The 15,444-nt window shown below is 49.7% G+C and overlaps 1 protein-coding gene across 1 annotated transcript in view; it reads right to left on the bottom strand.

Annotated features, from left to right (window-relative positions):
• Positions 1-320: 320 nt before the first annotated feature.
• HS3ST3B1 (heparan sulfate-glucosamine 3-sulfotransferase 3B1) overlaps positions 321-15,444 on the bottom strand; it is a 43,126-nt gene continuing 28,002 nt past the window's right edge. The window contains exon 2 of the mRNA XM_061143521.1: positions 321-4,102. Coding sequence (XP_060999504.1) covers positions 3,484-4,102 — 619 coding nt within the window. The 3' untranslated portion in view covers positions 321-3,483. The remainder of the gene's footprint in view (positions 4,103-15,444) is intronic.

The following is a 15,444-nucleotide window of genomic DNA, read 5'->3' as shown; positions in this document are numbered from 1 at the left end:
TGTGCCTTGTTAAAAGAAAACAGGTTGTTTGCTAACGATATGGACCCTGATGCTGGGAAAGACTGAAGGAAAAAGGAAGAAGGTGCCAGAGGATGAGATGGTTAGATAGCATCATGGACTCAATGGATGTGAATTTGAGCAAACTCCAGGAGAAAGTGGAGGACAGAGGGGCCTGACGGGCTGCAGTCTATGGGGTCACAAAGATCTGGACATGACTTAGTGACTGAACAGCAACTACCACCTCCCTGTCCATCCACTACACATAATAAAACATAGAAGCACCCACGAGTTGGTAAAATATATTTTATTTGTTCATACAAAGAAATAGTATGAATTACCAGAATTTCATTTTCCTAGAAACATCTTTTTCTGTGTAAAATTAATTTGTGTTATACATAGGACAAAATACTTGATTTAATTTTTTTTTCCCTTTTTGTACATATTGGCTATTCTAACATCCAGGTTATAGAGGAAACAGCTAGGATTTGCACAGTATTTCAGATTACTGGGCTGAATGAAACTTAGTCATAAATTAATGTTACAAAAGTGAAAAAAAAAATCTAACCACACCTTGAAGTTTTATTGACCATCTTTCTTGATCAACTGAAAAGAAAAAGATATCGACTTCTACCTCGGCCTTTTCAACACTGAGTGTTTCTAGTTGAATGGACTCTTCCATTTTTCCTTTCTTATGAAAATATCCTGGCAGGATCGGAAACTCTGTTTCTCCAATGTCTATAATGTACCTGTCACTCAGAGTGACTTCCTGGGAGGAAGGAGACAATTTCTCCTCCTTCATCTTCCAACTAGATGCTTATGATGCAGTCAGTGTACCTAAACACCTTTCCAGGTCTCACATACCAAGTTCACAGACGACCGGACAAACACCTCAAAGACAGCGTGGGCTAGATAGGAACAACAGAAACCTCCAATTTTTTTCTCAGCACTTTTGTTTGCTTTTAAACACACTGAGTGGAGCAAAGAGTACCCCATGAATATCAGAGCTTTTCCTGTAACCTGGAAGAAACCCAAAACGTGCGTTAGGACAAAATTTGCCAAGAGGTGATATGGTGTTTGCCTTCTAGCAGCGAAAAAATTAAGTTGCTGGTCTTGCAGATGGCTGGAACAGGAAGAAAGTTAAGGCCTGATTTTATGTGTTGCCTGACTTCTCCAGGAGGAAGACATGTGGGCCCTGTAATAAGTATCACGCGATGGGGTGTAACCTTGGGAGCCATCAGGAACAGTCAGAAACCGCAAGCCCTCAGACCCCTCGGAAGAGATGCACAGGAAATCTGATTTATTTGTCTTCCATGGAAAAACTCACTCTAGTCCTTCAGTGCTAATTATCGACATCTGTTTGGATTCAAGGATTTGACCTAGAATAGAACCTTGACTTCAGTGTTCACGACTAAATGACCCTCCTTCAAGCTGAGGATTTCCTGTTTCAGTTTTAAGGCAGAGAATAAACAACTTAATCAAAAATGGTCCAGCTTGGAAAGACAAGCAGGGACCCGGAGGGGAAGGAGAAGCTTGTGTGCATTTCTCCCACTGCTTTGTGGCAAGCCCTTCTCTGAACTTCTCTGCAACTGGACATCACGTGCCACGGCAGGGCACCAGAGCGGCCAGAAAGCAGATGGGGCAGGAGCAGGTGGTGGCTGTGGACTGACTCTGACCTGAAGCCATGCTCTGCTGTCACGGAAAAGACGAGGTGTTCCTGGTTTTATTTCTAATCAGCTTTCTGATTGGAGAAATGTATGATTAGCACCCTTATGAGGATGTCTTTGACACCCAAGCAGCAAGAAGGGAGAACCACCCTGTGATTATGGGCATTCCCCTAAGTGCAGGTTCTCCTCGGCTTAGTGGAGGCAGTAACAAAGCTACCGAATGATTATAGCATCTCAGGAATGCACAGCTCCCTGCCCCCACCCCATGTCCATCCTCCTACACCCAACCTACATGATGACAGTTTTGCTGCTAAGCACAAGCTAGCTACGTGTGCAAATACAATCCAGCTTATCCACAAGACATCCCTTCAAGACCAGTGTTTTGCTTCTCTAGCAAGCGAGTTACCCCATAGAATAGACAAAAGTGTCCTTTGTAACCACTGCAACCCAACCAGGTTGACAACATCTTCCCATATACTCCTTGATGAAAGTATAATGCAAATGACAATTATTTGATGGTAGAACCATTCTGGGTTAGAAAACTGAGGATCAGGTGAAGAGACTATTATTATGTCATATTGCTATAGGGTTACCCAACAGCCACTAGCTGGTCAGCATCAAATGACTCCCCCGGCCTTCCCACCCCACCGCTCCCTCCAGAGAGAAGCAGAGGAGAGCATTTCACATCAGCAGCTACAAGGCTGGTACCTCTCCTGCCAGGGCCTGGCTAGAACAAGAGACAGCCCAGGCTCGAGTGTCATAAGCGACACGGGGCCAGCGTTCCCAGTCTCTTTTTATAAGAGCCACTCCTGGTTCTGTCTGGCGGTTGGCTGCAGACTATGTTGTCTGAGATGAGCTAGAAATTCCAGGGAGAGGAATTCCAGACCCCAAACAGGGGCTGGTCCTGGCATCTTGGTGGAGTCAGAAGGGGAGGCACCTGACCCCTTCAGGTCTCGACGCCCAGCACCCCTGGTTTGTGCTGGTCGTTCTGCTAGCCAGGAGGATTCTTTGGTGTGTCAAGGCAGAAACTGTCTGCCTGAGAACGGAGCACGCAGGATGCACTCGCATGCAAATTAGAAGGGAACATCTTTATTTCTAAAGCAGCAGCCAAGCACAGGACCTGGGAAAGTCGGGGGAGGGGACTGACATTTGCATACACTTCAAGCCGGCTGATGAACTGGGGATGGGGCAGAAGAGGAGGCAAGGGGGCAGCCTTCAAAATCAAAAGCTAAAGTCCATGACCTTGACCCCCTCACCAGCAGACTCTAAGAGCACGTGGATGTCCCAGCCAAGGTAGTGATTCTCCCGGGCGCTGAGTGGACTTGGGGGGGTGGGGGTGGGGGGGTGGACCTAGCGCTGTGGTCTGGAGTCTGCGCCCTTGGACGTGTCAGAAAGCGGCCGAGGAAGCTGCCACGTGGCGGTCTGTCACCTCAGAGCTCCCAGAGGTGGCCAGGCAGCCAGGGAGACCGGAGTTTCAGAACAAGGAGATGGCAAACGCATCCAGACAGCGATCGAAGGCTGCATACCCGTAACAACAAAAATCTCAAGTTGTGCTTTTCTTTTCTTTAAATACAATGGGTAGAAAGAAAACTCAAAGGAAAAAAAAAATGGAAGCACCATCCATTGCGAGGACGAGAAGAAAATATTAGAAAACACTTTGGAATGTTAACAGATTACGTGACTCTCTAAAAGAGTGTGGCTAGGCAGCTTAGTGAATTAATTGCTTATGAATTAAAAATAAATTATTATAAAATAGATTTCTGTACATTTTACATACATATAATCTCTCTCAATATTTCCTAAGCCCAAGGGAATGCCATCAGTCCCAGCCGAAGTCGTGGCCCGTCATCTGGTAGAACTTGCGGTTGAAGGGCCGGTAGAAATCCCGCAGCTGCCGCAGCACCTGCGCGTCGATCTCGGGGTGGGGTCTGCCCTTGGTCTTGCCCAGGCAGTGGGGGCGGCCGCTGCCCTCCGCCTTCTTGAGGCAGGGGAAGCCCTTGGTCTGGTTGAAGTAGAAGTGCTTGTCCGAGATGATGCGCTTGAGGCCCAGGAAGTCCTGCACGCGGCCCAGCTCGCCGGCCGGGTCGCGCACCAGGCGCTCGCCGCTCACGAAGAGCATCTGGCGGGCGGGGAAGTGGCGCAGCCAGCGCTCCAGGTGCTCCGCGTACAGGCCGATCTGGATGGCGCTCCACGAGCGGTCCACCAGGCCCGCCGAGCGGTTCCGGAAGGCCAGGCTCTCGAAGCTGGGGATGTCCGGCCGCTTGGAAAGCGTCTGCGTGTAGTCCGACACGGCCCGGGTCACCGGGTCCCGCACCACCACCAGGAGCTTGGTGTCCTTGGACATGGCCGAGATGCGCGCGGGCGCCTCGCGCGTCACGAAGTAGCTGGGCGTCTTCTCCATGGTGATCTGGCCATCCAGGGTCCTCGGCATCAGGTCCCTGCGCGGAGCAAACAGACCAGGGCGGGTCAGAGGTCACAGCTCTTTGGCCACACGTCTCAGTAGCAATACTTTTTTTTTTTTTTGCTATTCTTGCTTTTTTTTTTTTTTTTTCTGATTTTTTAATTGGAGGGTAACTGCTTTACAATATGTTAATTTCTGCTGTACAACACCCATGAATCAGCCATATGTATACATATATCCCTTCCCTCTTGCGACTCCTTCCCACCGGTACCCCCATCCCACCCCTTTAGGTCATCACTCAACATGGAGCTACAATGTCAGCACTTCTAATCCTAGCTCCATCTAATTTCAGTTTGTAGAAACATAAAAAAAAAATGCAAGTCGAATTTCAGAGCTGAGAGATACACGTATGTCCTATCTGAAGGTCGGGGGCCAGATGCTCTCCACCTAAGATGGAAAAGCACTTTAGGGTAGAAGGAGTAAGATTCGACCTTCTCTGAGATCTTCTCCTGGGTGTCTCTCCCTTATTTGGGGGGCATATCCAGCTTTTAGATGGCCCCGAATATCTGACTTCAGAACACAGAGACCTCTCACCTCTGGGTATGTGCCTTTCAAAATAATATCACCTGGGGCTCCTGGAGATTTTGGCATCCACACATCCTCCCTATCCTGCTCTGCTGTGCTTATCATGTTGGGACAAAAGCCCAGTGGACATGGGAACGAAAATGTCCCCTGAGCCAGTCAGGGTATACTAGCATCATCACAGTGACCACCGACCAAACGCCTTCACTATGAAAAACATCCCTGAAGGCCTCGAGGCACATAGCTGCCAAAAAATCCGGAGGAGTCAGATGAAGTATAAACTGATGCGAAGAGAGAATGTGCTGAGACACAACTCTAGAAGCCTCCAAAACGACTTCAGATTCCATTTTTTATAAATAGCTGGTGGAAATCTAATTTTTATAGATCCCTGGTGTATGATGCAGGGAGCTCAGATTCAGTGCTCTGTGACAACCTAGAGGGGTGGATGGGGTGGGAGGTGAGAGGGAGGTTCAAGAGGGAAGGGACATGTGAATACCTATAGCTGATTCATGTTGATACATGGCGGAAACCAACACAATATTGTAAAGCAACTATCCTCCAATTAAAAATAAGTAATTAAAAAAGAGACAGGGACTTCCCTGGTGGTCCAGTGGCTAAGACTCACTCCTCGATGCCAATGCAGGGGTCCTGGGCTTGATCCCTGGTCAGGGAATGAAGGGTCCACGTGCCACAACTAAGACCCGGTACAACCAAAATAAATAAATTAATAAATAAATATTTTTAAAGAGAGACTTGTATGATATTTATTTATTGCCACATAATTTAAATGTAACTACACAGGCAGAACTTGAGCAAACTCCAGGAGATAGTGGAGGAGAGGAAAGTCTGGCAGGCTGCAGTCCGTGGGGTTGCAGAGAGTCGGACGTGACTGAGCAACTAACACTCAGGATGTTCTAAACGTCCAGCTTCAAGCCATCCCTAATCTACTGAGACCAAAATTGCTTTACGAAGATGTTTACAGAAATGATGATATAAACTCTATCACACGAGCCACAGACTCCTTCACAGCGAATTAGAGGAAGCGGGCATCTCCCTGATGGGGGGTGGCCCCGCAACCCTGCAACCAGCCCCAGCTTAAGCTAAAGCTGGATTGACCCACTTTGCCCATTTACCACTTAGATGAAGGTAGCCCTGTCATCAGGCTAATTCGATGGAGGATTAAAGAGGGCCCGGCTTTCAACTTATTCTGCCTTTCCCTCAAAAGCAGGTAGAGTCTGATTAAGCCCGAGTTTTTTTCCCGTGTTCAGCCACCTACATCTAGACCGAGTCTACAAGGGTTCAATAGTCAGAATCCAAGTGCTATCCCTGTGACTGAAGAAAACCCCACCCGCCACGTTCTCCAGGGCCATGCACGTGCGGCAGCTTTGGGGTCTGTCTGCAGAGGCTCTGGGTGACCGACTACATACGCTGAAGTCCAGCCCCTGGTCGGACCCTCAGCACCCCGTGGATTGAGGTGTGTGCCCCTCACCTGTCCATGCCTCCGTTCTCTCATTTGGTCCATGAGAAAAAGGATGATGTCCACCACCCAGAGTTTCTCCTTGGGACCGAGCCTGGGAGCTAACTGGTGCCAAAGAAAGGCTGTCAGTTCCCTACTGCTGACAGCGTCAGGGAATGGGTTCAAGGAGGCAAGGCCCGCACGCAGGGACTGGTCACTGCCTTGGTTCACCTGCAGAGGAGCCATGGAGATGCCCCCGGGACAGGCAAAGCCTCAGAAGAGTGGACGTGCTCTCTGCCCACCTGGGCTCCAGAACCACCTCTGAACCTTTGCTGCCTGCATCCCCTCAATGTCCCTAAACAAGGGCCTGGTGATCATGGAACAAAATGGCCAAGTGAGAGAGGCCATACCAGGACGAGCAGAAAAGGAACAGGAGATGGTCACCATCTTACAGTCCAAAGGCACAGCCTACTCGGCCATAGTGCATCTCTGGACCGGGGTCAGATTCTTGGGTGACCCCTGGCACGCTGCAGTATGAGCTCCAAAGGACCCCGTCTCCCCGGGGCAGTCCAGAGGTTGCACATGGATGTCAGCAAGCACTCAGGGTCTTAAGACTTTCTCTGTTTATCAAATAACAGCCGGGGAACTGCAGACACCGAGTCTCAGTCCCCGCCCACTGCAGGTTCCACAGACACCTTTCCCTGGGTGTGCGTGGTGTGGACACAGAGCAGCTAGCGGATGGGCGAACATGCTATGCGGTTCTCCATCATTTCAGCAGGTGCTCCCTGAGTCCTCTCCACGGGTTTCCAGGTGCATTTCTGTGGCGGGGGGAGGGGAGTAGAATATGCCACACAAAATATGTCTCTTTGGGTTAAGGATTATTTTAAGCTGATTATTTTTAAGAAACAATGGACGTTGAAAAGCTCTGAAAACCAGTTAATGCTAACTTTTAGTAAGAGACATTTATATTTATAAGGGAAATGGTGGGAAAGATGGAGGGCAGGAGGAGAAGGGGCTAACAGAGGATAAGATGGTTGCATGGCATCATAGACTCAGTGAACATGAGTCTGAGCAAACTCCGAGAGATAGTGAAGGACAGGGAAGCCTGGCGTGCTGCAGTCCACGGGGTCACAGAGTCAGATACAACTGAGCAACTGAATAACAAGAGTGTCTTCCTGTCTGTACCAGGAGAAGATACTGGCTATATCTCTAGAATCTTGTATCCATGGAGTTAAGTCTGCCCAACAGCTGTCCCCTTATCTACTGGGCTTTTCACCACCACCTCCTAGAACTGGCCTCCCCCTTCCAAAAATCTTTTGTCTCCAGCTGGAGAAAGCATTTAAGATGGAGGCTTGGGCTGTTTCCAAGACTTGCTCAGGTTTCCTGGGCATCTCCCTTGTACACAGGAGGGACACATGTTATTAAACTTGTTTGTTTTTCTTCTGCTGACTGTCTTTTATTACAGGGAGCTGGGTTGGGTGGGGGGTGGTTCCTCAGCTAAGAACCTAGAAGGGAGGAGGGAAAATTATTTTTCCTCCCCTCCCCTGGCACTGGGGCCTGGGCTCAGACAGAGTGGGGCACCTCCCCAGCATGGCCCAAGAAGTGTGCTATTGACCCTTCTGGGCAGTTATAGGCAAGACCCTGTTCTTGCCTCCGTCAGCTTTTCTGTCACCCTCTCCCCCACCCGCCCCCCAGCACCCCTGGTCCTGGAGCAAAGCCCTTTTCCATTCACTTCCTGGGCCCAACTTCCTCCCACCCTCACCCTTTACTGGCCAGGCTCTCCTGTCCAGACACTCAGAACCTCCGGGCATAGCTGTGGCTCCAAGAAGAAGAGATGGAGACATGGCCGAGGGTGATCCCCCTTACATGGGCCCTACAGCTCACGCCAGTGACCCCTCCAGTGGTGGCTCCAGCCGCAGGCGGGCCTCCCAAGCCAGCAGGCGGGTTGCAGTTTAATTGAGCAGCTCATTAGGAAAGCCAGTTTCTCTAACTGATAGCCACAGCTAGTAATCTAGGCAGCACTTTGGGGCTCCCAGAGAAACTTTCACATACTGTGCCTCACCTAACCCCTCGTGCACAAGCCTTCGAGGGGGCACTGCCAGCCCCAACCTACTGAGGAGGGAGCTGGGGCTGGCAGGGAGGGTCACCCGCTGCCAGCAGGCCAAGAGCTGAGACCTGAAGTAGGGCCCTCTGATACCCCCAACACCACACCTCCTCCACCCAGCCTTCTGTGTTTTTCCTACTATGATGAAATGTACAAAGAGCTACACACCTGTCCTTTCTTTAAAGAGATACCTGTATTTCTTCTTCTCATTTGGAGATTAGCATCTTAATAATAGATATTCCAGGGCTAGAATCACATGACTATGATCATAATTGTTCAAAGATGAGTCAGATTTTGAAACAATAGATGTCTTAGGCTCACACAGGCTTTCTGCTAACTGCATAGGATGAGGCTGGGGGGTCAAGACAGAACCCAACAGTAGTTCCTCCTGCCAGAGGCCACCCCCCACCCCATCCTCCCCTCTCCACCACGTGGGTGGGAAGGGACACTCTTCCACACCTGGCACACATTCCCCACGGTGCTTATGAAGCCAGTGGACCTGGAGGTCTCTCTGGGGCAAGTCTCAGGAAGATGCATGCTCCCACCCACCCATCCTCAGGACAAGAAGAAGAGGTGCTAAGCAGAGGTCTCAGGTGACACCCACGACATTCAGGCCTGGGGATGACCAGTCTGGGAACACCAGGGCCCTCAAAGACCTGGACCACGGAGCAGGAACCTGGGAAACTGGAGGATTTGCAGCAGGTATTTCGGGCTTTCAACATATTTCAGGAAACTCAAAAGAAAGCAATGGGCCCCTTGGCAGTGGCGGAATTCAGCCTTGATGCTGGATGCCCGGGCCCCGCCCTAGACCCACAGAATCAGGCCCCTGTGGGTGGGGTCCCAGAAATTGTCACCCTGGGGCATCCATGAGCCTGGCAGCTGCCCTGCACTTCAGCCCCTTATTCTGCAGATGCCATGTGCACCTATGGGTTGGGGGGGCGTGGTGCTGGGTGGTGATGGAGGGCCCCCATGGTGGAAAAAAAAAATCAAGAAAACAATATTGTTAACAGAACAAAAGCTGTTCAGCTAATCCAAGGCAGGATTTGAGCCAAATTCCTGGAGTGAAGTCTAGAGAACTCGGGGTCATATCCTCCCAGTGCAAAGAAGACCAGGCCCCGAAGGGAGGGTGATGCCCCACCTGCCAAAGCATGAGACACAGGTTCAACCCCTGGGTCAGGAGGATCCCCTGGACAAGGAAATGGCAGCCCACTCCAGTATTCTTGCCTGGGAAATCCCATGGACAGGAGCCTGGCGGGCTACAGTCCATGGGGTCACAAAGAGTCAAGACACAACTGAGTGACTAAACAACAACAAAGACATGCATGTAGGCAGATGCACAGAGATGCACACCACACACACACACACACACACACACACACACACACTACACCCAGCTAATCATCAAACACAAATCAGGCTCTCCGTAAAACAAAATGAGGCAAACTGAAAGAACTAGAAGAAACTCGTGTGATGAGAGACTAAAAGATGCATCTAACTCTTTCATCATCAAAAGTTAGATAACATCAACATAAACAGAAGAAATAAAAAAACAAACAGGTGAAGAATAGTACAAGCCCCGAATTATCTGATTTATGCTTTTGCCAAATTCATGGCTTAAAATGAAACTAATGTCTCTTCATTTTTGAAAAGCTCATGAAACTAAGATGAATTGCGGTCAAAATGACCACTGGGCCATTTCCTCTTTCACAGGCTTGTGGCAGGTGAACCAGGAGGATGTCTAGAGTCAGGTTTGAGGATATAGAATCTCAGCCCCAGGTCTGGGCGCTCACCTGCACCTGTGCCTTCGCCAGACTCAGAAGCAGCTGAGAGCCAACCTGTGGACTCAGCCTCCCCAGGGGCATGGCCATCATGGGCTTTGGAGAAGCCCAGTGTTTACAATGAACAGCCCATGTCTCGCCGGGGCTCTTATGTGTTACCTCGGAAAGCAGACTCTTAAAAACAAACCTTCAAGCCAATAGGCAGAGGAAATTTGAATGAACCAGACAAGTTCTAAAAGCCTTGTAATTCTGATGTTCTTCAGCAGCCAACGTTGCCCTAATTTTCTTTTTCTGCTTCTTTTCTTTCTTTGGATGGCATGTCGGCTCCCAGAGTCCAGCAAGTGAACTTATTGTTGGAAATGGCAAGTTATGCAAGAAAAAAGAGGAAGGTTATTGAGATGGGTGTAACCCATAGCACTACAGCCAAACAGATGCTGAGACACTGACACAAAACAGATGATGGAAGTGAATGAACTTGAACTTCAGAGAGCAGACAAAGCTGCAAGCCACAATGGGGTGGGGTGGGCCCAGCTCCCTTTGGGACTGAGGAAAACTAGAAAGAGGGGAGGATGATCTCTCTGTTTAGTTCCAGAAATACCCTATATGTATATACTAGTATAGATAAAATAGATCAACAAGTATCTGCTGGATAGCACAGGGAATGCTACTCAATATTCTATAATGATCTATTTGAGAAAAGAATCTGAAGAAAGTTATAGTTAAACAGATAGAGACAGGAATACATATAACTAAATCCCTTTGCTACACACCTGAAACTAACATAAATTAGTTGTAAATCAACTATACTCCAATTTTTTAAAAAAAATGAAATATTCCCATGTTTCCTGACCTCCAGTAAATATCTTTTTCCTTCCTTTTTAGAACCTACAACCTACATACATAAATCATCATTCTGTCCAGTTCTATGACTTTGGACAAAGGCATAGAATTGTCTAACAGCCAGCATCACAGTCATAATCCAGCTCAGTTCCATCACTCCCCACTCTTTCTCTGGCACTGCTCCTTTCCATCAAAATCTAAAATCGAACTCTGTGCACAAGGCAAATCCCCTTACAAATGGCCCTAGGCAGCCCAAATCCTTGTGCTGATACCACTGGGATGGAAATATTGATTGAGAAGAGAAAATGGTCAATACAGACTTAGACATTTTGACATCACAAATCTATTTACCATTGCTTTAAAAGAAGAAGAAGAAGCTACAAGTTGTTTCCAGGTCTCTGTCTGTCTTCCAGTTCTGGCTCCTAACTAGCTTGTTCCCCACCCCCACTCCCACATCCCGGCGTCCTCGGCTTCCTGGTCTGTAAATCAGTAACACAGAGGAGGTCGAATTCTGATAAACTGCCCTGAGGACAAACTCAGGGTGGGGATTTCAGGCCTGGAAGCAACGATGCCGCATCGTCTTTAGCTGTTCCCAAAACCCACATCCTGGTGGCTCAGATAGTAAAGAATCTGCCTGCAACGCAGGAGACGTGGGTTCGATCCCTGGATCGGGAAAATCCCCTGGAGAAGGAAATGGCTACCCACTTGGGTATTCTTGCCTGGAGAATTCATGGACAGAGGAACCTGGCAGGGGTTCCATGGGGTCACAGTCCATGGGGTCACAGAAGAGTCAGAAATGACTGAATGACTAACACTTTCACTTTCAAAGCCCACATCCAGCCTCTGAGAGCTCAAAAGCCCATGGTGCAACCAGGAGAAACCTTTACAAACAGAATTATCAGCATCTCTAGGAAGGTTATATCTCTCCTCCCACCCTGCAAACAGATAGTAAATAGTCAAACCTCCTCTCACAGTCCCAAATCAGTGTGGGAAATAAGGATGTCCCCCCTTAGAAGGGTTAAACAAATGAGGCGCCATTTTTTAAAAATAGCTGTTAAACCCGCAAGTATCAGCTGCAAAACTCAAAAGCCCTGGGATCCCAGGGATGCGGGGAGTGGGACGCTGAACAGAGCACAGAGGAGTGAAAACACCCTGAACGATACCATCATGATGGACACATGGCACCATGTCTCACAGTCAAACCCACAGAACACAGCTCACCAAGGGTGGACCCTGCTGTGAACCGTGCACTTGGCGTGATGACACCTGATGTAGCAGTATGAGCTCGTCGTAACCAGTGGACCGCTCTGATGGGGGGTATGAATGGTGGCGGAGGCTGTGCTTGAGGGGGAGCAGGAAGCACAAGGGAATGTTCTTGAACCCCAATATGAATGCCCATGCTTGGTATCCAGAACTCTGCCCTTTCTGCTTGATTTTTGCAATGAACCTAAAACTGCTTAAGAACAGAAGAAAAAGAAGAAGGTTGAGATCCTGTCTGTCCTCTTCCTGTCTGTGGCCTATGGCTTCCTCCTTGGGAAGGATGGGGTCACGCACCCTTGTGTCCCTAGCCTGGACCACCAGCACTGGTGCGCCGTGCTCACGTGAGTCTTTTCTGTACCCTCGCCTCTACCGGCGACTCTAGGCCAAGGGCTCCTCCTGGGATGCTGGGGTCATGGCACCTTTGCATTCTCTATGCTGCCTCCTTCACCCCCAACCACTCAGGAAGAAAGAAAACCCTTTCCTCCTGGGGTTTGTCCTTGACATCTTGACCTGTGAACACAGGTAGAACATCTTAACCTGTAAGCAGAATGATAAGGGACTAAATCTCTAACTTCCTGCCTTGAAAATATATGACAAAAAATAAACTCAGAAAACAAGCAAAACATAACAAGCCTTCTCTTAGGAAAGGATGCCCTTGGGTTCTTGGGATCTGACTGCTCGCTGCCCAGGCCCCTCCTTTAGCTTTTCCTCCTGGGCTCAGAGGCCCACTGCCCTGCCTGGTCCGCAGGGGAGGGAGTTAGGCTGAGGTTAGCTGAGTGCCTCAACCTCCCATCACTGAGGCCAGGGAAGCACACGAGTTGGCCAACTTGAAAAGGGCAGAAAGGGCTGCTGGGGGCGTGGAGGGGAGGCCATGCTTCCTGGAGGAAGAGTGCAAATTGCTGACAGTCCAGGAGGTGACAGATGCTGACCGGTTGGGGGGAGAGGCAGGGGGACGTGTCCCCAGGCTTCAGCCGGTACTGGGTGCTCTGGAGTTAGAGCATTTTCAAAAGAAAAACCGGGGAGAGGGGCTTTCTTGTTTGTCCAGTGATTAGGAATCCGCCTGCCAGTGCAGGGGACGTGGGTTCAATCCCTGGTCTGGGAACTAGGACCCCATGTGCCACGGAGCAGCTGAGCCTGTGAGCCACAACTACTGAAGCCCATGCGCCCTGTAGAGCCCGTACTCCACAACAAGAGAAGCCGCAGCAATAAGAAGCCCACACACCGCAACTGGAGAGTAGCCCCCACTCGCCACAACTAGAGAAAGTCCACACAGCAATGGAGACCCAGCGGAGCCAAAAGTAAGTAAAAAAAAAATAAAATAAAATATTTAAAAAAAGGAAAACCAGGGGGAAGAAAAAGAGCAGTCTCCAGGGTCATTACCATCCTAATCAGAGGGGTTTTTGCTGTGACAAGTGTGGGAAGCTGGGGTCCTCTTTCCCGAAGGCCTGTCTACCAGCCCTGAACCTCCTTCCCGGGTGAGTACCCCAAACTGTCCCCGGGGCAGCATGCTTCTCCCTTGTGAGTTTGTAAGTTACAGTGGACTTCAGGCAGACCGGGGACAAAACCAATGGTCCAGGCTTGTGGCTTCTGTTCCCTTCCAGAAGATGAGAGCCGAAGAGATGAGAAAGGAACCCTTCCTGCAACCTCGACTGTGGACGAGGAGACACAGTTGCTCCTGAGGCTTGTAACTCGAGCTGTAAGTGGTAACCCTGGGAAGTTTCATCTTTAAAGCAGTTTTCTTCCCTGGGGAGGAGGGAGGAGGGAGGAGGGCTGGGAGGAAGGTGGGGATCAGCTCGCCCCCTTCTTATCTGGAACCTTCTTCCTTTGTAGGAAGTCACTGAGCCCAAGGATGCTGAGAGCGCCCTTTGAAAGGGCCACACATCTCCATAAATAATTATCTCCGTTTGGGCGAGATGTTTGCATATCAAAGAACTCCTTCGGGAGTGTTTAAAATAACTTAAAATGAAATTGTAAATAGTCTGCTGTTCTCCTGGTTTCTCCGGTCCCTGGAGCAGTTGGGCTCCCGGAAGTGATGTCATTATTCATTATAAAGTTTACTGGGTCTTTTTACTTTTTTTTTTTTAAAGGTAAGTGGTAGGAAAGAAGAGACATAACAAAGGATGGACTCCCCCAGGCCCCCTCCTCTGCCAGCCCTCGCCCCTTTCGCCCCTCCCACCCCCCAACCCCCACCGCAAGGATTTGGCCTCCATTGTATGAGAATTTCAATACTGCTCAGAAAATGAAAAGCCTTTGAGTGCCATAAGGGGGTGGTGCTCAAAAGAGCATCTTGCAGCTCTGGGTCAACCCAAGATTCCTTTCATTTTGGCAGAATCCTCCACTATAGACCCTGCTTCACAAAGGCCTGAGTTCCTGTTCCTGGAAGGGGCTGGGGGTGGGGGGTGGGGGGCGGAGGGAGGGTTTCAATTAAAAGCTAATAGCCTTTTGTGTCTGGGCGCACTGGGGCACTGCTCGTGTTTATTAGACCTCACTGTGTGCGGGCACAAACCATGTGAAATCAGAGTAATCTGTGTCCCCCGTTTCCTGGAAAAAAAAAAAAATTGTTTTTGATCAATAGAAAGAGAGGGAAAAAAAGTTTTCTGGGAAGCGCAGTCTTTAGAAAGTAAAATCAGCCTGTTCGTGGGCAGGGGGGTGGGGGCAGAGCTCAGGACCCAGAGGGAGAGGAGACCTCAGCAGCACAGCCAGATGTGGGAAGGCTGTCCCTCCCTGGACAGATTCTTCTCTGTGTAGACCCGCCCCGCCCTCCCCTCTGATCTGTGTGGGCTTCCCCTCTGAAATCCGCTTCTTCTCTCTGGGGTGCTGGGAGCCTGGCTCTGCTTCGGTGACTCTCCAGGAACAAGGGGCCAGCCCTCAGACGGCTGCACTGGCTGGTATGTTTCATAGGCTCCTGAAATCCTCTCCCAGCTCCAGCTTCACCCCAAGAAAGGCTCCTCCCTCCCCCGCCCCATCTCTGTGCTCTTGGCAACCAGGTACAAATGTTGGTAAACAGACCCTCACTCAAGACTGAACCACTCAGCACCGCCAGTCAACACAGAGTGGATGGAAATCACTTCCCCACCCAGGGAAGCGCACCACGCACCGCCCCCACCGCCTGCACCCAGGATGAGGGCAGGGGGCTTCCCGACACAGTGGAGCCTACCGGGTGCTGGACACTTGAGGCCCTGGGCTCTGGTTCCTGCGCAGCCGCTGCCAAAAGCCTAAGACCTGACTCTCAGAGCTTCCGGCTCAATGTAGAAAAATGAATGGGTGACTTACTTAACTCAGTATGACAATCCGTAGGCCCATCCATGATGCTGCAAATGGCATGATTTCATTCTTTCTGACAGCTGAGTGATATTCCA

The sequence above is a fragment of the Dama dama genome, chromosome 5, assembly GCF_033118175.1.
Source record: "Dama dama isolate Ldn47 chromosome 5, ASM3311817v1, whole genome shotgun sequence".
In the NCBI taxonomy this organism is placed as follows: domain Eukaryota; kingdom Metazoa; phylum Chordata; class Mammalia; order Artiodactyla; family Cervidae; genus Dama; species Dama dama.
Note: the sequence above shows the minus strand (reverse complement) of the source record. Positions and strands in the feature narration are given on the sequence as shown.